This window comes from Ochotona princeps, chromosome 13 (genome assembly GCF_030435755.1).
Source record: "Ochotona princeps isolate mOchPri1 chromosome 13, mOchPri1.hap1, whole genome shotgun sequence".
Taxonomy (NCBI): Eukaryota; Metazoa; Chordata; class Mammalia; order Lagomorpha; family Ochotonidae; genus Ochotona; species Ochotona princeps.
The window spans coordinates 10,421,350-10,448,970 of record NC_080844.1 but is presented as its reverse complement, the minus strand read 5'-3'; the positions used below and the strand labels follow the sequence as shown (position 1 = coordinate 10,448,970).

The following is a 27,621-nucleotide window of genomic DNA, read 5'->3' as shown; positions in this document are numbered from 1 at the left end:
AGCTTCTTAGAAGTGGGATACTTAGATCAGAGTTGCAACCATTTTTGTGACGTTAAAGGCATGTGATTGTCCAGAAGGTTAATTGGTTCACCTAATGAGTTGCTACATTTTTCTGTAACCTCATTAATCATATTGCCAACCCCACCTCCAATTTAACATTTTCAAAATACGTATTTCCAGTATTTTAATTTGTTTTTCTAAGAACGAGTCAACTGGAACATTTGATTAAGTGTGTTTGTGAGAACTGTTTGTATATTGAAAATGATCTTAGATATTTAAACACTGAGATATAAATCCTTTGCCATGTTTACAAAGGCTTTAGAGACTTTACATTTAATCAGAAAACTTAGTTGTATATATGATGAAAGTCTTATGTAATACATTTATGACTTTTAATAACTTCATTTGCTATGCCATTGAGAAATGTACTGTAGCTAAGTCTTACAAAATGCCATCTTTCTGCAATGTACCTTTGTAAACAATTTGAGTAAGATTTGAAAAAATAATGTAAAAGGCAGGTTTTTCCAGTTACAGTGTACATAATAGCAGTTTAAAATTCTTGCTTCCCCATTGTTTGGCTTGCTTAAATGATAGGTTCAATAAAACCTTTTTATGATGTCTGTGTAGAGACTTCATATTTTGGTTATTGCCAGTGTATCTAACAGTGATAACATAACTTTGCTCAGCAGCTACTCCATCAGCATTGTTAACCTGTATGTTTCTCTGTCTGAAAAGATAAGGTGCATTATCTATATGATGTTTAAACTACTTCCTCAGTGTGTGTTTTTAGTAAGTGAATAGAAATATTTCAAGTGGGCTGCCTGTAGGGTAACGATGCTTTACCACTTGTAGATGTCACCAGATTTGCTACCAGCAGTTGGTTGCTTTTCTTGGGATTAGGCACTTTTCAGAGTTGAGCTTGATGGGATTTCCCCCCTTTGACTCGGGCAGTGCAGTTTCGGAAAGTGGTTTATGGTCAACTCAGAACTTTTCTGTTACTCTTGAAGCCTGTTTATCTCTTTGCTGATTGCTGACCCAGGCATGAAATCCCTTTGTGTCTTTAATTATACTACATTCTCTGCTTATTATGCCATATACTTTATCTGATATGTATGTCTTGAAATCTTATCCAAAGTTTCTTTTGTGTGCAACTGTTTTTACTTTATGACCAGTCTCCTTACGTGTAAAAGGAGATACTGGTTGGTACCACATGTGACAGATGCCTAAATGCCTTCAGGTTCTTGGTTTCTGACACTTAAAACACACTTCGTGCATGTTTGCTGTTGCTTCTGTGACTGTTCATTATCTACATGTCATCATATCCTAGTAGACTGTTAAATTTTACATGGCTTAGTCATTTTTTTTTTCTAAAAAGGCTTATTTGTATGAAAGGCAGAGTAACAGAATCTTGCATCACATGGTTCATTCCAAAATTGTTATAATGTCCAGGACTGGCCCTGGCCGAAGTCAGGTCTTCCATGTGTCTGCAATGGCCCATGCACTGGGGCCATCCTCTGCTTGGTTCCCAGGTACATTAGCAGGGAATAGGAATGGAAGTGAAGCAGCTGGGATTTGAACTGGTGCCCATATGGAATGCTGGTGTTGAGATAGTGGCTTATCCAGCTGCACCACAATGCTGACCTCAGATGACTTTCTTTATGATAACGATTTCTCCCTTTAAATGATCAAATAGCTCATTACTGAATCATCATTATTGATATAATGCTGCATATCCTAGGGTATTTTAAAGGCCTCATCTTAATTTTTTTTAACATTTTAGAATGAAGATTTATTAAATGAAATAAAACAACTTAAAGAAGAAATAAAGAAAAAAGATGAAAAAATCCAACTATTAGAACATCAGCTTGTAAGTATGATATATGCAATATAAAAAATGGAGGCTTTTCAAACTGGAAAATACTGCTTTTTATAAAACCCTGATCCAGAATTAAGCTTTATTGTTGGGTTTCAGAGTTTCACTATTATATTGTTTTTTGACTATATGCCTTCTAATAGAGGTATGTAATTTAGTCTTTATTCTAAAATATTGTCCATATGTTAATTCATTTTCAGTGGCCTTTGTTTGGGGGATTTAAGATACACTGGTTTACATTCACTTTTTCTCAGTGACTTTGCTTTATAGATAAAGTTAAGGAAACAAGGCCTGGTGAGTTGGAACAGGATGTTGCCTTTGTGAGCAAAGTGAGACTAGGAGTTCAGGCTTGGGCACTGGGTGCCTCTGTCAGATGTGTCCCAGAGGATGACGCTCAGTGATCCCTTAGAGTCATGTTGGAATATTTGCAGTTTCATAATTGTTATGATGTCAGGTAATAATCCCTGAAGAAACCAGTATGTGTTCTGTCTTGAATTTAATTATATGGTTTAGCTTGCAATAATATAAAAGGCTAGGTTTTAAAAAAAAACCAAAAACACAGAATTCAGCAAAATAGCTGTCCAGAAAAATCTTTATTAGAAGTCAGAAGGCATTCTGGTAGAACCAAGCAATTCTGCCATATGAAAGGTTAATCTCAGGATATAAAATATATAACATACTCATCCTCAGAGCTGTGAGGTCATGTGGTCACACTAGACAGACCAGCTGAAGATAGAAGAAAATATATCAATCCAATTGAAGAATAATATTTGAAATTGAGGTTCTACCAAACAAAATTAACGAGCAAAAGGCTAATACCTCACATTTGTTTCTCAATCCTAAAGATAATCCTAGCATCTCAAAACGGTCCAGCATGGTTGGATTCTGAACTTAGCTTTCCTTCATATACACCCTGGGGGGCAGCTGTGAACACGCTCAAATAATTTGGTTCATTGCCTGTAATGTGGAGACCTGTTTAGTGTTCCCATCTCCCAGGTCTGGGGCCAGTCCGTCCCCATCCACTGCAAACATCTAGGGAGTGTGCCAGTAAGTGGAAACTTCCTCTATGTGTCCGTCTGGCTATTTCTCTCTGTTGTTCAAAAAAACAAAACCAAAATCAATATAAGCTAAGCAGCAGGCCAGTTTTTAGGGAGAAGAAAAAAATATGTGTGTTGGACAATTAACTCAGTTTTTACACACACACATACACACACACACTCAAATTATTACAGAACCCCAGAATTTACTACATTTTGTACACTTCAGAAAAAGAGTTACAATCCTTGTATTTCATTTCTAGACATTTATTTATATACAGATGTACTTTTTCAGCCTTTAACGTCTTATAAAATAGGCCACATTGTAAACTGCCCAAAAATCACTTAATGGTGCCTTCAAAATATGAGCGTTTGAAATTGGAAAATAACTCAAAGCAAGGTGGTGAAGATTAAAATAAGTAAGTTTAGCATAAATGAAGTCTTCTGTAGGGAAACTGAGTAGGTTAAACTTCTGGGCAAATAATTGGTGAAAACTTGTTGCTTATTATTTTATCTAATGCAATTATGCATCATTTGAATGTTGGAATTTATAAATCTTTCAGTTCTGATCTGAAATTAAAATAATTTTTACTTTGAAGAATTCGAGTTTCTGTTTTTGAGAATATTTAGATTTAATGTAGAAAGCATAAGGAAGTAGGTCACGAGGAATATGCTGAAGGAAGTCGGAAGTACTGAATGTTCTGCCTTCTACACGTGAACTTCAATTCATTCTTTTTTTTATTATGCTTAAATTATAGTGAAACTTATGACATGTTTTAAAATAATTACCAGTAGGTTGTTTGAAGAAACATAGAACAATATAGCTCATTTAAGAATTGAAGGGAAATTGTGGCCTGTACCAAGCAAGCTTTGTGAAACCTCCAGGTAGTTCCCATCTTGAATGTATAGGTAAAGGCGCTGGTGCAGGTTCTCACCGTAAAGTTACAGGGTGCGGAGTGTTCACTGCTTCTACGGACAGCAGTGATGGCCTGAAGCATATGTCTTAGTGAGTGTTAGAAGTCATTCGGGAAGGTTACAGTGGTGTAATGTTTAGCTCTGAGTAGAAAGTCACTTATTCAAATGAAGAGAATTTTAAAAGATGTTTTTTTGTGTGTTAACAAAACTGAAATTGCCTTCCTATATAGAAGTTTTTTTCCTTGCTCTCTAGACGAATTTCCATAAATGAAGGAAAGGCATGTGAAAAGCCATAATCTGGGAGCCAGGTGGCTATTCTTGTCTGTAATATTAATTTGCTGAATGACATTGGCACATCCTGTTACCACTTTACTGCTTTGTCCAGAATGCAAAAATTTTCTTGTCCATCCAGTTCTACCCTCTTGTGCTTTCTTGACATTTTAAAAGGGCCCTTTGCAGTAGCCTGCTATGTAAAGTACTCATCTTGTAGGCGCCGGGATCCCATATGGGTGCTAGTTCTCATCCCGGTAGCCCCGCTTCCCACCCAGCTCCCTGCTTGTGGCCTGGGAAAGCACTCAAGGATGGCCCAGAGTCTTGGGTTCCTGTACCCTAATGGGTGACCCGGACCCAGAAGAGGCTCTGAGCATCTGGCTTCAGATTGGCTCAGCACTGGCTGTTATGGTTTCTTGGGAAGTGGATGGAAGATCTTCTCTATCTCTCCTCCTCTCTGTATATCTTTCTTTCAATAAAAATAAATAAATCTTTAAAAGGAAAAAAAGGTATACTATCAACTGTAGCCTGTGTCTGCATGTAAACTTTCAGAAAGATGACAATATAAAATGTTGTGTTCATGTTTATGTAATGCAGGCTGGTCTAAAGTAGATGACAGTGCTCTGAGAGTTGGATGATGGAAAAGGTTAGACTACTGAAATCTTAACCCAAAAAAGTGCCAGTTTATTTTCACCTCACAACATAGTTTTAATAATTATTAGTATATATATGTTTAATAGTTAAAATGATAATTTCTATATTTTTGATCACTGAAACCAGAATAATTTTGTGATATTACTAGTGTAGAACTTAAATTATGGATCCATAGAAAGTGGAACTTGGGTTTCACAGGCTTTGAAAATGCATGTTAGACCTTGTTTCAAATCTTGGTTTTGAAACGTAATAGCCCTGTTCTGTTAAGGAAGCTGTATAATCGCTCCTGAAGCTTTTCTATAAATGGGGTAATAAAAATAATGATGAAAAAAAAATACTGATGATACATGGTTGTGGTAATTAATGAACCTTGTGTTTAATTTATTGGCCTAATACATGACTCATGGATGTGGGATAAATAGTAACTCATATTTGATGGTTTGCTTGAAATGACCCAGCATAAATCAATGCGTGCCTCAGGATATTTTACGTCCTTGACTATGTGACTTGAAGTCTAAGGACATTTGTAAACTAAAAAGAAAGCGTATAGGTGCCATCCAGTTTCGTGCTTTCTTACTGGTGCTTGGTTAATGGATGGAGTTCTAAGTTGGCTCTTGAACTCTTCTGGCTATCCTTTCCTCCATAGAGAGTGTAGTTACATGCGATCAGTCTCTCAGTCCCACAGAAGTGGATGAAAAACCTGTTTGCCATGATCTTAAGTTCAATAGGTGATTTCTAAGAAATGCTGCAGCTGTTTCCTCATGTCTCATTACTTGTGCCTGCGTCAGCACGGGATGGTGCAGACTAATGCAGCTCTGTCTCCTTAGAACAGGAGGGAGACACACACACCTCTTCAGAGATGCGCATCTGAACCCAGTCTCTGAGCCATACAGAAAGCAGGTGGAGAGGGAGTGATCTGGGTGGCTCTTTTACATCTGCGCAAGTGTCACCAGAGACTAGGCTTTTCCACTTACTGCAGACTGCAAATAGTGTTTTTCAAATGTTACTTTTCATGTGTTAGCCAAAAGGGAATTTATCTGAAATTATCATAATTTGGATGCCATAAGTAATGTACTTGCATTGTGATCAGTAATATTTCATTTTTCTCCTCTTTACACATCTCCCTTGAATGTTCAAAGTTAAATCTGTTAGAGTGTATTTCAAGAGACTCAGTTGACTTGCTTATGTAGTAATGTGATTTGTGTCAGTGAATATCACATTGCTTAGTGATGCAGAATATGTCTGTAATGCAGAGCTTTTTTGTTTTCAACTGGATTTTTTTTTTTGAAGGAAATTGGGATAATCTGAGTACAGTTAAGAAAAATTTTTACATTTGTAAATTTTTTTAAGTAGAAAGGTGTAATTCCAACTTATTGTAATAATCAAGGGTTTCTTAGTTATTTTCTTCATGAAAGTATATTTACCTTCAGTGGGACTGGTCAACAAATACTTTGATGGTGTGTCAGCTTTATGCTGACTAGCTCTAATCTTTAATGTTTTCATTCTTTGGAATTTGGTGATTATTTGGAAGTACCAAAGTTTACACAGAAGGTACGCTGCGTTGTGTAACTGATTATACTTTAGAGGAATCGTGCGTAGAGAAGTCATTTGAGAACTGACAGGGACAGTCGGTTTTGACAAAGGGCAGAGACTATTCAAAATATTGCCATCCAGGAGCGTGAACGCATCAAGTGAATAAACAGCCGGACTTGTGCATTGTGGTGCTTAGTAGCCAGTAGGCTCTCCCTGACACTCTTTAAACCAATGTTCAGCAATGACTCCACAGCATCATAATCATTAGGAAATAACACGAGTTTTGCAGTTATATTCCTTCTATACTCCACATTACTCTGTATAGGTATATGTATGCTTAACACTGTATACTTTTATCATATAAATACACACTGAATTATATGTGATGTGCCTACGAAAAGTTTAAGAGATTGCCAAGGGCAGTTTGAACTGTTTGAAAATTCTAGTCTAACTGGCTAACTTTTGAAACCCAGTCCTTGAATAAGATGAGTGAATATTGACTAAAAAAATGTCTGCTGGTAAGTGTTTTTATTCTTCATAAAAATAGCTAGAATCATTTCACAATGTGTAACTTTTTCCTTGGTTTTGTTTTTCTCTATCCTCTAGGAGAGCTCCTAGTTTTCTTATTTGTGTGTGTATGTAGAATGAAAGCAATGTAACAACTTGTGTTTTTGTTCAGGCAACTCGCTGTAACTGCCACCAAAAGTCTAACGAGGAGAAATGCACATTTGCTGATAAATACACCCAAACTCCCTGGAGAAGAATTCCTGTGAGTAGCACCTGCTCTGCACTCCTGTCCTGTCAGTTGCTATTGGATATTCTCTTCTGCTTTTCTTAATCACTAATAATTTTGAATCTGCCATGGCTGCTAGTTTTATTCTTAGGTGAGGTGTTTTTTAGTCTTTTAGGTGTTAATGTGCTTTCTAAAGCTTTGCTTGTGTGTTCTCTGTAAGCGAATGTGCATCTAATAACTTGCGCTGTGCACACTGTAGCTCATTTTATTTGAATGTCTGCTCTCCTCTCATTGCATGCATCTATGAGAATAGTATCTTCACATGCCATCAAAGAAACAGAAGCCCAACATTCAGCAGTCCCACTTGAACAACATACAGTATTTTGAAAATATATTATGTCAATAGAGTCCCTTTTCTGCAGAAGTTTTTGAAGACCATTTTAATGTATTTACTTAAGTGAATATTAAGGGTTTCAGGAAATAATACATGGAAAGGTAGAGGGTGTAAAGATTGTGGATTAGGAAGAGCTAAGAAAGTAGGATCTAAAATGGGGAGAGTAATCTTGTATTCCAGGCTTGTTTGGTGTTTTTCAAATAATGCTGTATCTCGAAACAAATTTAGGAATAACAGCCTGGCCATTATTTCTTCTGAATTCAACTCAAGATGTGCTTGTGCCAAAGAATCAGCATCTGGTCGGTCAGCTCATTCTGTTGTACAATGTTTTGGATAGGTAGTTCTTGGTAAGAGAATGCCTAACAATCTAGCCTCTGTGCCTTTCCCCACATTATATGTAGCACTGTAATCCTAGAAACACAAAGGACAGGGAAGTATAATTAGCAGTGCAATCAGTAAACCAATTTCTATACCTTAGCAACTGGCCTTCAAAATTTACAAGTTACTTTGTCACTTTTCATGTATAAAGTGCTTGCTTGTGTACTGTGTGTCAGGTAGGAATGTAAGGAATTTTTCAGCAGAAGTTTAGTGGTCCTGTCTGATGCCAAATCATAGGCTCTTGAGGTAGAGCTGGGGAGAGAACCATGGAGACAAACGGGAGTTCCACTTAGAAAGTTTTAAAAGAACTGGTGGTAATGCATGGACATGAGGCGCTGCCAGTTTGTGTCAGGTTCACAGGATGGGAAGTCTGGTTGAGGAGTCAGGAGCTCGGTGAGAAGGTGCGAGCAGAGTGTGAATCAGAGAAAGCAAAGCCACCAAATGGACATGACGTACCATTTCTGTGATATCAAAGGAGGTGGAAATGTATCTCTACGGAGCCGTTGGGAGATAAAAGACTGGGCTGCTGCCTGCAGACCAGGGCTGCATGGGTAACCTTTATTCCACCAAGGAACATCTGAATATTTATAACCTCATTTGCAGGCCATACAGCATTACCAGTGTAAAAATTAGACTGCTGTGGATTTACTGAAATTTGCATCCTGCCTACAGTTGCCTTGGCAGGGCTAGACCAAATGATTTCAGCTTCCCCATATGACCCGCAGGCCAGACATTTTCCACTTGTGCTGTTCTACATGAAGGGTTGGCCTTTGCTGATGTCTGTTTTCCCTATACACTGGTTTGCTCCTTTTGATGTGTCATGAAGTGTCATGGGTGACAGCCTGAACTGTGAGGTGTTCTACTTCCACTCTCTGTGGAAGAAGGCCTTGTGCCTTCCCTGCTTCCCTAACCTCACTGTTCTGGAGACTGGTTGTTGGTCTGCCTCCTCACTAACAAATAACTGGTGTAAGAGGAAAATAGTAAAACCCAGTGTGCCTGGACTATGATGCTCAGTTTTACTGAGACTTGGGAGATCATTTCCTCAGCTTACCACCCATAAAAAAATCAGACTTTCCATGCTGTTTATTACTGTAGGAGCCACGTAGTAAATGGCTTTGAGACAATAAAATCCAGGGAGGTTAAAAGGCAGGCAGTTGCTCTAATTAATAAAAAGCTTAGCTCATATTTTAAAACTCATGACAGCTGGTCGCAGGTTCTCTTCTGCTAAAGTATTGTAAGAAGCCTGATAGCATGAGAGGTTTGCTGATAGGAAGGGAGCAATATCCTTGTCAAACGGAGCAGGACAACAGGTTGGAACATGAAATTAGGCAGTAGTCGGTACTTGATTATGGCTAATCAGATATGTGTTTTGGGAGAATGAAAGTTCATTTAAGGCTTGTTTTTTTTTTTTTTTTTTATAATCCATTTTATTGTATTGTTGTTGACAATCTTTACATAGTTAACTATAGTTGAAGGAAAATCAAGAAAGAGAAGAAAAAAAAAAAGGTTCAGGGGGATAGGGAGGTGGGCAATGCTATTATGTCCATATTGTTTCCATCATGTATCTGAGGTAAAAGGGGATATTGAGGGAGAAGCCTCACCCGGTTTCCCGCCCACCCCAAGTCCCGGATGTGGGGCATGCTCTGAGATATGTGCTCAAGTGGAGTTAATAGTTCTCCAGTTATGAGTCACTGCCAGTTTCGCTCGATGAGGTGGTCCACTGATTGATATGGTCCATCATGAAGTCTCCATTTGTCCCATATTTCGCTGCCAACATGTAGCTGAGATGAATGATTGTCCTGTTCTGTCTTCTGTCTTTTCTTGGTTAGAATTCTGAGTCCAGCAGTTCAAGTGGGGAGATCTCCAAAGATACTTTGAGGTATTCCCAGACCAGATTCTTGTATGTTCTAGCAAGCACAGGGCCCGGCACAGTCCATCACCCTGATCAGCTGGTGGTTGCAATTGCTGTGTTGGTTCTGTTTTCAGTCCCGAGTTGCACTGGAACCAATGGGTGTTGCAGTCCAGTCTGGTTCGGCCCTTACATCAACCAGTGGGAGCTGTAGCCTAGTTGGGGCGACCCACAATAACCCCCACCAGACCGCCCCCTACCCTGGTTTGCCAGTATGTGTAGCAGAAGACCAATCTGTCCCCCATCCCATTTGGCTCTGGTACTTGTCAATGGGTATTAAAGCTTGGTTTTATCTAACCAACTCAACCATCCAGCCCTCACAGATATTGTTGAGTACCTCTCTATCTAGCCATCCCAGCCCCCGTCCTAGTTTTCATGCCCTCCCACGGGAATAGTGACCCAAGAAGGGGGAACCCACTTTTTCCCTCCCAGGTCTCTCTGTCCCGGTTTATGCACTCTTTAGGTGGTCCTGTGATTTGACTCGACAGAATTAGTCCCCAGTGCCAGCTTCTGCCAGCTGATGCTGTGGCCCTGATCTTGTCCACATGCAGCGCACAGGTGTTGTAGCCTTGCTTAGTCGTGTCTGTCTCTATCCCAGCCAACACTCTCCAGTGGGAGTGGTTGTCCAGCGAGGGGACCAGCCCCTTAACCCCCCCGCCAGCTCTGCCCCTCCCTTCCTGGATCTCACGTGTGCTGGATGGGTGCTGCATTCATATCCAGTACAGGCAACCACGCCCTGGCGTTCCATAATGTGTACTGGTTTTGTCGCAACCAAACCCGGCCCATTCCGCACTCTGTTCTGGTGATCGGATTTGCCAGAAGATGACATGAACTGATTCAGCCTGGTCTGCTCCTGACCCATGCCGAATGCATGCCAGTGGGAAACTTTCCATGGCCTATTCTGGGCTGTTTCCAATCATGCTTCTCGCGCTTACCTGCAGGGACTGTGTCCTGCCAGAGGAGTTGCCCAGGCTCCTCCATCAGAACCCCTCCCAATGCCAGTTCACCTCCTGTCCTAGCAGGAACAGTGGCTTTTCCTGGCTGGCTTTCACCCCATTCTGACTCTTGTTGTTGGATGTTTCAGCCCAGCCATGGCTCGTCCATACCCACATACAGCTCACACATGGCTCAGAAGGGGATTGAGACCCAGCCTAGTCAGTCCCACATCTACCCTGTTTCTCCATAACACCAGATGGTGCTGGGATCTGAACCGGCCTGGTGCATCCAATCCCAGCCCACACTAGTGCCTCAGGTGACTGCAACTGTTTCCTAGATAGAACGCAGCCCCCATTCCAGCACATACACCCCTTGGTGGGAACCTCATCCCAGCTGTGGCATCCCAGATTGGGACCGTTCCTAGCCGTAAATCACGCACCTGCACGTGGTTTCTCCGAGGACCATTAGGTGCCAGCCTGCTACACAAGCCGGAGCTTATCTTTTACTTGATAGGTGTTCAAAGCTCAGCATTATTAAGGGATTGGAAGTTCTTCAAAGGAAGAGTTACTGGCATTGGGAATCTTTAGGATTGACTCAGATCCCAGAAACAGTGGGGTCACTCTAGAGCTATCTCAGCAGCGATTCAGATGTCCAATACCCCAGAGCTCCCCGGCCGGGCGCCAAATGGCGCACTGGCCGCCCAAGCCCAGCCCGCCATGAGCCATGGGCACATGGCGGACTGGGTTCGGGATCCGAGCTAGACGTCCTCTCCCGCAGCCCTCGGCTCGCCTCTGGCAGCCGGAGGTTAAATCCTGCAGGCCCAAGGTTGCGCCCCTCCCCAATCCCGTTCCCCCACCACCCAATGAGGGTGGTGGGTGGGTCCCGGACATGCCCAGTCACGGAGGCCTCCCCCCTCGGCGTACTCACCCCAGAAGGAAGCAGGCCGCACCCAGGCATGTCCGGGCCCAGCCCACCATGAGCCATGGGCACATGGCGGACTGGGTTCGGGATCCGAGCTAGACGTCCTCTCCCACAGCCCTCGGCTCGCCTCTGGCAGCCGGAGGTTAAATCCTGTAGGCCCAAGGTTGCGCCCCTCCCCAATCCCGTTCACCCACCACCCAATGAGGGTGGTGGGTGGGTCCCGGACATGCCCAGTCACGGAGGCCTCCCCCCTCGGCGTACTCACCCCAGAAGGAAGCAGGCCGCACCCAGGCATGTCCGGGCCCAGCCCGCCATGAGCCATGGGCACATGGCGGACTGGGTTCGGGATCCGAGCTAGACGTCCTCTCCTGCAGCCCTCCCATTTAAGGCTTGTTTTTAAGGTAAACATTCAAATATTCAGGAATTATTGGAAAAATAGTTCTAATGAGTTGTATTTATTAAAACAAATAATATATTTAGTTACTTAATTATGAAATGTTAAACTTATTCTCTATATTTTTCTGTTCTTTAGACTCAGTGGGATTCATTTGAATGATGTCATTCTAGAAATTGTAGTATTGTTTTTCCTTCTAATTTAAACATTACTGCAATAGTATTTTTTGTTAGAGCAGAAACTCAGCTTTTTTTTACCCCTTTAATGATTAATTTATATTGAAACTCAGAGTAACAAAGGCAGTAGGAGTGACAGAGAGAGAGAAATCTTCCTTTGCTGGTTCACTTCCCCAGATTACCAGAACAGCAACCTGAAGCCAGGCTGAAGACAGGAGCCAGTAGCTTCATTGGCTCTGTTACATGAGGCCCATATTATGTGGACCGTATTTTGCTGTTTGCTCAAATCATTAGCAGGGAGCTGGATCAGAAGTGGAGCAGCCAGGAAAAACAAGCACCTGTCGGGGATGCTGACATAGCAAATACTATGCCACAGTGCCAAGCCTGAAACCCGTTATGGTTAAGAAATTTTCATTAGGGCCATAAGGGAATGCAGTGCTCTTGCTTTTTTGGTGACATTCTGACTGTTAAGCAGTAATTTAGTGGATAAAAACATGTTAAAGTAAAAATCCTCTTGTCTAGTACACGTGAAAAAAATTTAAACTTGAGCTAAGCCTTTATCTGAGTCTTTTTCTGCACTATTCCTTGTGGTATATTATAGCAGACTTTAAATGTATTTGTTGATACTGCCTTAGTGACATAATTGTAGACTCTACCTTAGAGATTTATGGTATATATTGGAGCATTTCTTCTGAACTGTGCATGAAGAAACTTTCTTACGGTGGAAGATAGGGATGGATGGTGGGAGAAAGGGTGTTCTTAGGAGGTTCAGAGAAATATATTGAGAGAGAAATTAAGACTCCCCAGTCAGGGTTTGCCAGCAGAAGCAGAGTGGTTGGCTGCCAACAGCAATTGAACCATGTATTTAGTGCTTGGTAAATTTTCTTCATAGACTCATCCAGGGGTATTTTGCTTTCATTTAATGGCTAAGAAATAAGACCTTTGAGTGGAGAACCTATGATGCAGAGAGCCAGAAGGAAGTAAAAGGGACAAAATCAACAGTAGAAGTAGAAAAAGAAGGAAAGACTGATGGTAAGGAGGAGCAGAGAGAAAAAAAGGGCTGAATCACTCAGGCAGGGAGGAGAATGCCTATGATAAGGACTTCATTCCTTGAGGTAGAGAAGTACACGCCCAGGTTTACAGTGTATGGTAGAAATGGCAGCCCATTGTCACAGCTCATAGAAACCTATGTGGGTTCTTGCAAGAAGCTCATGAGAAATATGTCATTAAAAATTCTGCTTGAGTCTCAGAATGTTTTGCACCAAAATATACGAATTTCTAATAGCATGTTTGAACAGGATCTAGTTTAAGTCATTAAGAGATAAGGCATCAGTTTGTAAAGAGCTTTTATGAAAGCAGCCTGAACTCTGCGAAAATCAAAGCACACATCAAATTTATGGTAAAGTCTGGGTAGAACAACATTGAAATCACTGATGGTTGAGAGAGTTTGTAAGGCCAGTACCCAAAGAAATCGGCAGTGTACAAGGTGGCACCTCATTTAAAGACATGAGATAAGGTTGAAGATGAAGCCTGCAGTGATATACCATGCATGTCAGTTTGTAAAGAGAAAGTACTCTTGTTCATGTCCTGCTGAACGGAAGAAGACCAGTAACAGTAGGAGCAGTAGCTAACACACAGGCATCTCTGCTGGCTCAGTTTGCACATATGATTCTGAGTGAAAAAAGGAAGTGCAGCGAATGTTCTGTGCAGTGAATGCTGCATATATGTTGCTCGTGTCCAAAGCGGAGGTTCCAGTGGACCTATGCTGAAGCACTGCTTAAAGAAGCTGTCCCAGGAGGGGAAGCGTGGCTTTACCAATGTGACCCTTAAGGCAAAGTACGATCAGAGCAGTGGGTACCAAGAGGAGTCCAGTCAAAGCAAGAACGGACCCGTCTAAAGGGTTGGGGTAGCGGCTTTGTGGGATGCTTGAAGCTTTTTGCTTATTGATTAGCTGGAGGGCTAAAGAATGCTAACAATTGCTTCATTTTTTAAATTTTTTTAAACAGGCAGGGAGCTGGATGGGAAGGAGAACCAGTGCCCATATGGGATCCTGGCTTGTTCAAAGCTGGGACTTAAGCTGCTAGGCTATTGTGCCAGGTCCTTTCTCTCTAAGAAAAACAAGGCTACAGATGTTTTAGAAGACATGTCTTTTAAATGCCAAAAGTATTCGCTGTTCTTTATCTGATAATTGTGCCAGTTTTTCCCCCCAGAGAATGCTCCTAGGGTTCCTTCAAAAACTATTATTCATATTTCTGATACTACAAAGAAATACCACTTCTCTTACCCAGTCCCCAAGTTAAAACAAACAAACAAACAAACAAACATGCAGCAAGGGAAGGTCAGTGTGCTGTAGCTGGGGCTGCCAGGAGCACATGCAGGAAGCCAGTTGTGAGTTACTTATTCACACTCCTTTTGCCTTAGGATTTTTTTCCCATCTTTCACTTTTGTTTTATGTTACACATGAAATGAGTTTCTCATAGCCTGTGTCATGATCTACTCTGCTCGTCTGTTGATATGTTTCAGTTGTTTATTTGATTATTTACATGTTAGTATTTTGATGTCTACCATTTTATTATTTCACTTCGTTTCTTCTGTATTTTCGTTTTTTTTTGTTTCTATGTTATGTGGAGCTTTTTGAAGAATTCTGTTTTAATAGACATAAACAGCATTTGTAGATTTTTTATGTGTTACATGGGACTTTTTGAAGAGTTCTATTTTTAATGCAGAAACATTTTTAAGTTTATCTTTTATATAGCTATTTGAGTTATTGCTCTAGACATACAGGGGACTTCAGAAAGTTTGTGGAAGTAGAATTAAAAGGTGATGTAAATTTTTCTTTTGAATACTACTTATTTATACCTAACCATATATGATATAGAACCTTATTTTTCTGTAAATCTCTTTGTCCGATTTATTTTCTTAAACTGTTTTAAGAGCTTTATAAGATGACAGCGTAGCCTGGCAGTGGGAGAAGTCTGGGTCCCACTCAGCGAACCTTTTCTGACAGTTTTAGGGGCTGGACACAGGTTATTTGTGACTTCAGGTAGGGTACTAGGTACATTTTCTACATTGCTAGCTCATTCCTGACTCTTTTCTTGAGTTCAAGATCACATTTTGGCCTTGCAGTTCAGTGTCTCCATTACCTATTTAAAATACCTTAGACAAAAGACTCCGGGAACCGTGCACCATGTTTTCCTCAGATTCCGTGATCTCTAGCCAGTCACTCTCTTCTCTCCACCTTTCAGTTTTGTGCTTGTTTTATAAATGATGTCAGGGGTTTCCAGTTGTAGAATAAAGGAGATGTGTGTCTCCTCTGTCCTATCCTAGAACTGAATGCCCTCAAATTTTGCACATTGGGAAAATGCAAGCTTTAGCAGAGACTGATTAAGTGTTTTTTGTTTGTTTGTTTGTTTGTTTGTTTTTTACAGAAAGAAGAGGGTTTGCAGAGTTTAGCATTCTTTGGGGGTGTTAGGCAGGATTGAGGCAGATCTGATGCAGACCAGGAGGGCTGAGCCTTTGGTAAGTCCATTGGAACCTCTGAGGCCAGAGGCACAGTGATCCTGCTCTGTGATCCTTCTCAACCCCTGGAGACAGTCTTTGCTTTCAGGCAGCCATGCCTCTGGCCGACTCAGCTGCTGACATGGTGTCTCTGACCATTTACCACTGTTAGTAACATCTCTGAGGCCCAGGAGAGAATTTTTTCTTCCTGACTGCTCTGAAGCCATTTTGACTTTTTTGTTACCACTATGTGTGCTGTTTCCACTCCTTCGTTAGTCACTCAGCAAGAAGCTATAGTTGGTGCCAAGAAAAGACAGCTAGTATTTGCTTTCACAGAAGGTTTGAAAAATATTACAGTTAACATCAGGACAAAAAGTGAGACAGACACTCATTAAGAGCTGTGGATGTTTATCAGCAAAGATGATCATAATTCATGTAGTTATGGTCAGGAAGATCTTAGGAAAGAGTGAAATGGCTAGGAGGCTTGACAGGTGGGTGGAGAAGTGGAGGAAGGTTTGTAGGGGGGAGAAATCGAGCCAGTTGCTATCGTTGCCTCTCTGGGCATAAGGTCAGATGCAAACAGCCTCCTTCCTCCCTGAATGCTTATGTCTATCTGCCCTGCACAGGGTATCTTGACACTCTTGGGGAAATGAAGATGGTGTTCATGGTTTGCTGTTTTCCCACTAAGTTTTTTAGGTGATTGTAACACAGATTCAGGATTTAACATATACTCCACCTCTAGACAAACATGGTAACTTAATCCAGTTTAAATTACTAAATTAATTCATCCGAGTTTATTATATGCTGAGGTGCATTAAGCTGAAGAAGGTAGAACATCAATATATTTAAAAATTGCTGCCAAGGTCTAGGTGCTCTGTGATGGTTTCCTTAAACTTAGCAAAAGAGGCAATTGAACGCAGGCTTGGTTGTTTTCAATGTCCTAGAGAGAGATGAAATTTAAAGATGGCAGTGATTGGAGTGGGGATGGGGTGCATGTGTGAGTAACTGAATTACAACTAGAAGTGCATTGAGTGACTGAGTGACTGAGGCTCAGCTCTCAGTGACTTTTTCAAAATTAGAGGCTTGTGGCAGATGGAAGGAAAACACAGGCCTGCTGGCTCTGAGTCAGCGCTGTTTTCCACGGGCACTGCGTTCTTTGATGATGGAATCACTAGCTGTCCTTTCAGCTTGTGTGGTCCCCATCTCATCTGAAATTCTGCTTATTCCAGGGCATAAGTTAGAAGGTAAAACTCAGGGGGGATTTGGTTGAGGACTTGTTTTGCATAAAGCCTTTGAAATGAAGCATTTCCCAAACAGAGAACTTGGAGTTGTGGCAGGAAGTATCTGTGAAAAGTCCAGAGATCATCACCCTGGGGGGGGGGGGCGGGAGTGTAAAACAGCTGGGGCTGTTTTAGTGAAGGAAGCATAATAATTAAAAATAGGCTCTTTATTTGCTCGAATTATTAATTCTGTTTGTCGTAGCTGTGTTTCCTATCAACAGAGAAAATGGATCTTCTTGTTTCTGTTTTATATTCAGCAGTGTGAAATTACTGTTTTTTTTTAATTTTTAAAGAAATTATTTATTCATCTGAAAGAGTTATAGACAGAGGGAGAAACAGATCGATCTAACCACCGGTTTCCTCTTCAGATGCCTGCAGTAGCCAGGACTGTGCCAGGCCAAAGCCAGGAGCTTCATCCAGGTGTCTCACGTGGGTGGTGGGAACCAAAGCACTTGGGCCCTTCCTTGCTGCTTTGCCAGGTCGTTAGCAGGGAGCTGCGTTGAAAGTGGAACAGCCAGGACGTGAACTGGGATCCATATGGGATGTCAGTAAAGCAGTCAGGAGCTTTGTTTGCTGTGCCACAGCACCAGCCCAAGTGTTACTCTTTAAGTTTAAAGAGATATCCGATTGCAAGCAACTGAGCTGAAAAATGTGAATTCTGTGGTAGGGAAATTGTTACTTATTGGCAATGTGTCTGAAGGCGATAAATACCAATATGCTGTTAGTAGATTTCTTATCCAACATTATGTCTGTGTCAGAATCATTGGTCTGAAAATCATACATACTTCCTTTTGCCCATAGTTGTGATGATACCCTAGGTTGGGATGTTCCACTTGCAAAAGTATTTCAATCAATCCATCAGTCAGTCAGTCAATCAATCAAAGAGGCTAAGAACAGAGACAGGAGACCAGTCAGGTTCTGCTTGTGTACCATTTCTAGAAGACTCGGGCTTCTATGAGAAGTGAGGCAAGTGAAATAAATGACATTTCAGATGTTAGAAAATTTAGGATAATTTGTGGTTGAAATAGGTAAAGCTGCGTAAACTAACAAGCTATTCAAATGGAAAAGCCTGCATGTCATATTGTAAGAATATAGTCTCACAGTATCCCAAGTCTATTTTTATGCTACGCTGGTTCCACTAACTTCAGCTAATGGGCTTCATTTTTACTTACTAACACTTTGAAAACCTGTGACATAAACATCCAAGCACACCTTTTTTGATATGTTAATTCTTAATTGCCTGGTTAATAAATAAATGAATGGAATTTCTGTGTTTTAAACTCACTCCTTTTTTTGCCCAAGACTAGAAACTACTGTTTAAATGAGATATGTGATGCTGAATGTAGTGTATATGAGAAAAAATACATAACTTATCGTATGTTAAGTACAAATATTAGAGAAAAAAAAAGAAATGTTTTCTTAAGCTATAACAAATAACTAGGTTTGGATTATGATGTATTTGTAGTACTATGGGCTGCCTAGATGAAAAAGATGATCTTGTCTACTCATGAAGACTGTTGCTGTTATTGGAAAATCAACAACAACAAAGTATGACTGTATGACTTTGGTTTCTCTATTTTCTGGTTTTTTTTTTACTATACCTCCCTCCCCCCGTCTCTCTCTGCACAGGGTGGGTATTCTGCTCCTTCCTTCTCTCCTTGGCAGGGCTCCTTCCAGGGGATCCCACGGACTGTTCAGCTGCACCGCAGACAGAGTGAGTCTGTGCCTCTCACTCCTCTCCTGCTCTGGCTTCCCATTCATGGTATTTCCCCAATGCATGACTCCCCGGGTACCCCTTCTCCCATCCTCAGTGAGCTGCAAGCCTGTGCTAAGCCAGCACTCCCTGTAGTCTCTTAACACTTTCCCGTGCCTGCATGTGAATGCACCTCTACTTACAGCCTCCAGAAAGCTGCCTGAGGTTAAATCCACCCTCTCGCTGTGGCCCGTGACCCTAGACCTCTGGACATGCATCTGTCTTGAAATGCATTTTTTTTCAAGACATAGAGATAAATGAATTCCTTTTTTTTTTTTTTTTTTTTTTTTTTTTGGTAAAATTTAGCCCTTTTAAAAGTGTGCACACACTCTACAGCAGTGTGCCAGACAGATGCATACTGTTTAGGGAGCAGGCTTACTAGACCATTGCACATTTCTGTAAATGTTTCCTAATCAAAGGCTTTAATCACATTTCACTTTTGTCTAAAAGGAAGATCTTTTAAACCATTTTATAACTTTTTTTAAACTAATGTGTCTTGTAATTTATCAACTGCTTTAAAGCACACAAGAAATATGAATATGCATGGTTAACTAACATTTCTAATGATTTGGTCATTGTTTGATCCTAAAATTACTGCTTATACTAAGTCTAAAACAGTACTTTATACAATAAGTATGTGCTTAAATGTAACTGGTAAGTTGCTTGTATTTTATCTTTTTTGAAAAGTCTCCCAAACTAGCTATTGTTAATGAAAAAATACGTCAGTGTAGTCAGTCATTTTTCTGCCTTTTCTATAGATTTGCCCTGCCTTGGGTAACACATCTGTGTTCTCACTAATCTCTCTGGACGAACAATCTTAAGTCCCAAAGGGGAAGAAATGTCAGGCAGTTAGGAATGGGTGAGGGTTGAAGCTGAAGGCTTGACAAACTCCTTCCCTTGTGCACTTACTTCAGTGAAATAGAGAAGTTAGATAGGCTTTTGCATCAGCTTCATTTGTTGGAAGTGGTAAGAAGTTCCCCTCTGTCTCCCACTGCCTCTGACATTTCTTTGTGTGAAATGCTTGCCTTTCTTCTCTGTTTGAAGAGTCCTGGTACAAAGTGCAGAAGAAACACAGTAGTGAGCCAATCTGAAAGTTCAAAGGACAGATGTAATAACCAGCAATCATGTCGTCTTCGGCATAGTAGACCTGCGTGGTTTGAAAGGCAGCATGCCTGTTTTTATATTTACAGAAGCCCCGCCTCTAGCCCCTCTACTTTTCCCCAGCCAGTATCTCCCCAGTTCCACTTTCTTCTCCATCAGCTGGAATATGGGATTACAGTTTAGAGGTAATTGGATTACAAATATGAAGATTTAGAAATATTTGTTTTATTAGTTTTTTAAATAGCTTTACATTTGTTGTCCCTTCCTTGAATCATTTTCTTCTTTAAATTATTATTTTAATTTATTATTTTAATTTATTGATTTACCTCTATTTTATTGGAAGGTAGACAGAGACAGAGAGAAGCTTCCATGCATTAGCTCACTTTGTAGTTGCCGACAGCAGTCTTGGCTGGGTCAGGCAGAAACCAAGAACCTGTATTTCCCAGGTAGCAGGGAGGCAGTACTTCAGCCTTGTATCTCCTGCCTTCCAGGGTACATAGTAGCAGAAAGCATAGGAGCCGTGGGAGCCAGAGCTGGAATCAGGAATTCATATACAGAGTGTGGGCCTTCCAGGGGGTGATGTTACTGCTGTGCCAAGCTCCTGCCCCTGGGTATCCGGTTCCAAGGGCTGCTTCCTTCTTCCATCACAGGTTCAAAACTCAGTTCTAACTATGAAGGAACGCCTGTGTGCCAGCCGCAGTGTTAGGCTTGTCTTGTTCACTCTCCTGGGTGAAGTTTCTCTGCATCGCTAGGTTAGCAGAAGAAAGTTCTGTTTCTCAGTAGTTGGGATGCAAGTGTTACCACATGGCGGAGCGTGTTCACCTCCCTGTCTTTTCCTAATAAGGTTCTTGTGGCCTAGCAGCCAGTAGAGCTGGCTCTGGAGTTGGATCATTGAGATTTGTAGGGCCCCCTTTGTAGGGAATAATAACCAAGCATTTGTTCTCATCTTGGCACAGTTTTGTCTTTTTTTTTTTTGAGGGGAAAATATGCTGTAAATGACTACAGTACTTTATATTCACTCCAAGGCAATTTGTTTATAAGGCTTTTTTTTTTTTAAGATTTGATTATTTTTGTTTGAAAGGCAGATTTTATAGAGAGAAGGAGAGACAGAAAGAAAGATCTTCCATCTGCTGGTTCACTCTCCCAAATGGCTACATTGACTGTGAAGTGAAGCCAATTCAAAGCCGGGAGCCAGGATCCAGGAGCTTCTTGTGGGACTCCCGTAAGGGTGCAGGGGCCCAAGAATTTGAGCCACCCTCTTCCATTTTCCCAGGCCACAAGCAGGGAGTGGGATTGGAATTGAAGCATCCAGGACACGAACTGGCACCCATATGGGATGCCAGCCATTGCAGGTGGAGGATTAACCCATTGACACCACTGCATCAGCTCTTAAAAGTATTCAATGACAGGAGTAAATCCACTAGTTTTCAAGAGTGTCTGGGAGTTGACTTCCCATTTTTCTGCACTAATGACTCATTCAAGTTAGTGTTTTTCTTCACATTCAGCTCACATGTGGTACCTGGTGAGGTAGAGGTTAATCGTGTTAATTGTGTACATAGGTTAGTTGAGAAATTTCTTCTTCATGTTCATCTTTCTCATCAGTTCTTTCTGATACCCTGTGCGCTTGGGAAGCTGTATTCACGCCCAGGTTGGCTTGGCCATGGATTGTCAAGAAGGGCTCGTTTTTTTTCTGTTAAAGAGAAGCCGCCCTGTCCCTATAAAAAAGGTCGCATGCTCTAAAAATGCAAGAGTAATATGGATAATATGTACAAAGAGTCCTTCACTTGGATCACTCCAGAAAGCTGCACTGGCCAGAAAATGCTCGTGTGGAATTGAAAACTGGCTTTAGGAAGATGTAGATAAAGGGAAGATCCGGGTTATTTAGTGGAATTTTATTTATTTATTTTCTTTTTTTGCCTCTTTTCTCTGTAATGTTTGACCTACCTTTGTTTGCTTTAATTTGCTGTTCTCTGCTTTATGTTTACATTCTGATCGCAAATTAAGTTTTTCTCTAAATTAGCAGAAAACACCTACATTTAAACTTGAATATAAGGATTTATTTTTTTCCTTCTACTATGGTAGGGACTTCAATTTTTGTTCAAGCTCACTTAACTGGCATTGGTTTAACCTTTGTACTGTAATTTTCAGTGATAAATAACCTACCTTAGGGGAGGTAAATTGATTTTGGTTAATAGAATGCTTTAACGGTAATGGCAAATAGCATTTCTTTCCACAATTAAATTCCATTCTAAGCCCAGAGCCTGAACTTTAAATATTTCTTGTAAATACTATGACTCTTTCTTTAAAATTTACATTTTATTCCTATTTGTAACATTAATGTAGTGTCTCATGAAGGAATTGGAAGGTTAGAAACATTTGAAAAATATTTCCTCCTAGCCTTTTTTAATTTGGTTAAGTTGGAATCTTACATATTTTAGTCTTTTGGTTTTGCTTTTTCCATGTATAGTATCATTTTATAAATGTCATAAAACAACTCCTTCTTAAAGTCACATTTTCATGGCAGCAATAATATGTTATTAGGTTGGTGTCATCTAATTTAACCTTGCCCTGTTGTTGGGCATTGCTGTTACTTCTGTATGTAGAGATTCTCTTACAAAGTAGTTAGTGCAAATCAGGGTCAGCTTCTCTCTACTCAGGTAGATTCCTAGAAGCATTTTGTTTTATTGTAACACACACACACACACACACACACACACGCTCTATATGGCCACTTGATGTGTGTTGGTGAATTGTCAGATGTGGTTGTAAGGTATAAATTAATATGATAGAAAGTGGCAGTCTGCTTGATGTAAGCATATGAGTATCATCAGTCTTGTAGGATTAGCTCTAGCTTCAGTGCTTTAATTGAAGATATTCTCTGGGTGTGACTTTTCATAAAAGTAAAATACCTGAGTGAAATTAAAACAGGGTAACTCTGTAAAAGCTAATTTTATAGTAAGCTAATTTATTATTTAAATGCGGTCAATATTAAAAATACAGAATACATTATTGAAAATGTAAATGTTTTTCTAGCTAATTTTGATTCTTATCTGATACTGTTATTGATTATTTGGCTGGAAATGTGCACCTAATTGATGGTCCAGTAGGCCTTTCCATAAACCTAGGAATGGGTCAATTTCTCTCACTGCAATTATGAGAAATACAGCAATTGGTGTTCTCTATATAAAGTTTGTTATGACAATGTGCTGTGCAAGTTGGCCTTGTTCCTTTGGCTAGTATTTGTGACTGTGCTGTAGTGTTTGCAAGGATCTACTCGGAAAACAGACCATGCATATTGTTACATATTGTTACAGCAATGGAAATTGTACTATTATGATGATACTGAGGTTTTTTTTTTTTTTTTTACTATTCTGCATTGGAGTGGTAGGTGCTAATGGATTCTGTCTCTTTTAGACCTAGTCACATGAACTTAACCATGTCACACTGAATGTGCCTTGGTAGTACATATTTAAATGACACTTAATCAGTATGGTAATTTTTGAAAGCAATTAACTGGTCTTCAACTCAGAAAAAATTTTGAACTCCTGATTTCAGGATTTCTTTATAGATAATTTATACTTTTCAATCAGATATTCTCTAAGTTTTCCAAGCTAAGTTTTCCTATTTCTAGAAGAATAGGAACAGTCTAGTTTTCAAGAACCATTGGAAACTGTGATTGGGTTCATGTGACCTCTGTATGAGAAGTCTGTTTTAGTCTAGATGGAACTAATCAAGTCTTCTACTTGCAAAGTGCTATGTGGAGTCTAAATTATAATTCATTCCATAATTAAGATCAGATTATACCGTTAATGCTATTCACTGCAGTAACAGTAATGAAAATAACAGATACTGGAGTTTAGTTTTGTGATATGCAAGAAATTCCGAAACATTAGCAATTTCTGTTTCCTTCATAAGAGATTACAGAGGACCAAAAGCATTTTAGGACTCCAGATTGTGAACCTTTTAAAATTATGTAAAATTTCAGTATTTCTTTTAGCAGGATTCTTCAAATAGTTCTTTTAACTTTTACACAGAAAATTTCCTTTCTGTGGGCATGAAACTTCTGCTTACTTGGAAAGCACTTGAAGAAGTGCAAATTATTACAAATGTTTTAGTTTAATGCAAGCATGTTAAATAAAATACTGAATACTGCCTAGAAATCACAACCACAGCAAAGCCAGTGCCTCCGGCCGCCACCAGACATGGTGGTCCTTGGTTGAGTGTGGTCTCTGATGCTGTTGTCCTGTCTTTCTCTTGTCTCTGCTCTCCCATTATGCCATTGGCCAGGAGTTGAGAAGTTAGTCCATTACTTCTCTGACAAAGCGTGGTACAGTACAATTTCAGATTCTCTCTACCACCTTCCTCATGGTCACTTTTGTTTTTGCTGTTGTTTCTTCCAGTTTGCATGATGCATGTCAGAGCCTGCATGAAATTTCAGGCATGTGAGAGGTGGCTCCATTTCTCCCTTATCCTTTGAAACTTTAGAGTACATTTCGTAATAAACCGAAGATGTCCCCAGAAATTAAACTCAGAGAATTCCCGTGTCTGTTGTAGCATTTTTACACTTTTAAGCATTTCCTGCTTTGCATATTTTGGTACAGTTTTATTCAGATCGGACTTGCCATTTTTAGCCACTGTTTTTTACTAGTGATCTGAGAGCAAGAATGCTTACAAACACTGGCCTGAGTCCTTTTCCTGAAGGGGATGTGAGGGATTTTGGGTGGTGCGAAACCGTGGTGGGGAGGAGCTTTGGACCCTGACGAGCGGTCATGCTCCTTTCTCAGTTCCAGCCTTCTGCAGGGGTCACTGTGGAAGCACTGTTTTCTAGAAATACTTCTCCACAGTGCAGGCTGAGTTTGACATCTGCAAGTCTTCCTGTGAAGGCTAGAACAGCAAAAAGGCAACAAGGCATTGTCCAGGGAGGTTGGTATCTGAGTGATGGTATTGAATCACTGTAGTTTTAAAATATGTTAAAGATGAGATAATACAGCTGTGTTGTATATGCTGCATTCCTCTCAACTCGTTAGAACTGTCCAAATGCAGCATTGTGACATTTTGGTGCTGCATTTCAAAATAATGATTCCAGTCCAGCCATTTTGCTGTTTACTAAAACCTGTGATTTGCACAGGTTGTATGACTTGTTATATTTATTACAAAAAGAAGAGAATATTACCTTCTGTCTTCTAATCATCAGATCACAGGTGCAGGTCTAGTTTGGATTCTACTCTTAACCGTGTCTTCTCAGAGCCCAACGTCTAACATTTCCAAAGTACTTGCAATATGCCAAGTGTGGCACTAAGTCCTTTGCATGCAGGTTTTGTTATTGATAACAGTTCCATGAGGGATTGATAGCAGTCATATCTTTGTTGTATAAATTGTGAAGTTCTGTTCTAGAGGCACGTCCCCAGTGTCTCATGATAGCAGGCAGCAGACCCAGGACTCGGGCAGTGAGCAGTCTGACCCACAAAGCTGACTGTCTCAGTGCCATGTCGCACTAGCTGCTTCAGGGGGCCTAGTCAGAGTTCTTCCTGCACTCAGTCCTCCGTCCAGTCCTGCCCTGCAGGCGTGCGCATTATGAATGCTGGCTTCTGGGTCACAGGAGGACTCTGCTGCTGGCTCACGTTTACACACACCTTGTAAAGACTCGTTTGTGTTGCTCAACTATGTATTTGAGATCTAGAGACCTCATTCTGTAGCAACTGGTTTACTCCACTGCTAAAGACCTTGCCTCTTTATTTCAAAAACCAGAAGGCAAAAGATTGTTGTTTGAATTCATGTTTCTTACGCATTTTTAATAATCATGGGGGATATTTCAAAGAGTTGGGTTATTTCAGAAGATATGCTTATTTGTTTGAAAGGAAGAGAGAGAATGAGGGAGAATGTTGTTGTATCTACTGGTTCCCCCCTGAATGACCACAAACTTCATTTGGGTCTCATGGATGGCAGGGACCCAGGTACTTGAGCCAACTTCTGCTGTCTTCCAAGGCAGATCAGCAGGAAGCTGGGTTGGAAGTAGAGTAGCTGGGACAAGAACCAGTACTTTCATATGGGGATCCTGGTGTAAAAAGTGGTGGCTTAATCCACCGCAGCACACTTGCTAGTCTAGAAGTGCCTAGTCTTTCAGTAAAAATGTTTGATGAGTGAAACTTGTAGACTATTGTGAAAGAAATATTTATATTCAAATTTGGATGTAATGAATCCTTCCCTCCTTTTAAACGTGAATAATTGGCCTAGCACATAAGACACTGGTTCCTGTATCCCATGTAAGATCACCCGGGCTTGATAGCTACATTGCACTCCAGCTGCTGTCACAACACTCTGCAAATGCAGACCCTGGGAATGTGGAGGTGAGAGTTCAAAGCAGTTGGATCTACCACCATGTGGTGGAGCTGGGTTGGGCTCTCAGCCCCTCCTGCACCTGTCATTGTGGGAATATGGAGAAGGAACTGATTACAGTCTGACTCCACCTCCAAATAAATCATCACAGTGCTATGAATTACCAGGATTAAAGTACACAAATATTTAAGTTATCCTCAAACTTATCAGAAGAAGAAAACCCTTCCTTCCTTATCAGATTGTTCATCAGTATTGTTTTTAAACTATTGAGTGTTTATCATTGATCTAATAGGCCAGTAGCTCTTTGATAATTTTATGGCTAAACAGGAAATTATTCAATATGCAAAGAATACCTGTTCACCCATTCATTCGTTTATATAGCAAATATTCACTACCCACATGTGCAAGGACACCAACCAAGACAGTGAGTAAAGCCTGCAACATGCCTGGGGGAGCTCATGTTCTCCAGTGGTCCTTGTAAGCAGGACCTAATAGACATGCAGGATTCCCATTAAAGGTGAGCACCAGGCCTTTGTACATCCACACTGTGACCTGGACAAGGTTACCCTGAGAATTCTCAGGATAGTGTGTTGCAGTTCTGCGTGTAACTAAAATAAGCCTTCAGCTTGCCAAGTGCAGCCAGAGGCACCTCACTGTGTAAGTCTGGGGGTGAATTCCAAAGCCTTGGTAACCAGCTTGTGCCCAGATTGCAAGAGAAGCACTGAGAACTCTCCTCATCTGTGATTGTAGAGTTTCCTGAAGCCCTCTGTGTGAGTGTGCGTGTGTGCGTGTGAGAGTGAGTGAGTGAGGGGGTGTAATCCTTTTGTCTCCTGGATATTGGGGGCTGCTGAGGCTTTGAAATGCCTGCCTGTGCTGGGCTTATGGGCAACTTCTCCAGAGCTCTTTTGTTTTGGGGGTAGAGGATAAGTATCTCATCTTGCCTACCCCACACCTAAACCCCTTTCAGTCCTCCCCTGTTTTCTGTATGCAGTATCCTGGCATTAGAACCTTGAGACTGGTCAGCTGGGCTGTTAGCAAAAGCTGCTGCTACATGGCTGTTCCCCATTCCTCACTGACTGTACCAGAGGGATCAGTCTAAAACACATCGGATGCTACGGTTTCTCCGCTTAAAATCCACCTGTGTCCACTATCACTTATCGCACAGAGTCAGGATTGCTTTTCCCATCATCACTGGCCTCTCCCAGTTCAGCCTAACCATGTGAAGGACCTAGAACCTGTTGGCTTTTTGGCCTCTGCCTAGCATGTGCTGGGCTGCTACCCAGAGGTTCTTCCCTTGTCTGTTTGTCAAAACACCTCTTGCTGAAATTCATCATCTTTGCTATTCCATCCTGGTAGGTCCTGGCAATGGGAGATTTTTTTCTGACATTTAATACTGATTCTAAGATGTATAAAGACATCCTATCTGGGCACAATAGTAGTAGATAGGAACACCTTATGATTGTTGACTTGTTTGGCTTTAAATTTGCACAGTGGGAGTGTACAATTTGGGATCACAGTGTAGGAACCATT

The 27,621-nt window shown here is 40.9% G+C and overlaps 1 protein-coding gene across 10 annotated transcripts in view; it reads left to right on the top strand.

Moving 5' to 3' along the window:
• The window catches only part of CCSER2 (coiled-coil serine rich protein 2), a 430,972-nt gene that overhangs the window by 83,117 nt on the left and 320,234 nt on the right, over window positions 1-27,621 (top strand). For 6 of the 10 annotated variants that reach the window (XM_058671981.1, XM_058671976.1, XM_058671975.1 and 3 more), the window contains 2 exons: window positions 1,781-1,867; window positions 6,962-7,051. In XM_058671981.1, the coding sequence (XP_058527964.1) occupies window positions 1,781-1,867; window positions 6,962-7,051 (177 nt within the window). Of the gene's footprint in view, window positions 1-1,780; window positions 1,868-6,961; window positions 7,052-18,530; window positions 18,664-19,844; window positions 19,941-27,621 lie in introns of all 10 variants that reach the window. The other 4 variants (XM_058671978.1, XM_058671977.1, XM_058671979.1 and 1 more) reach the window with 4 other exon arrangements.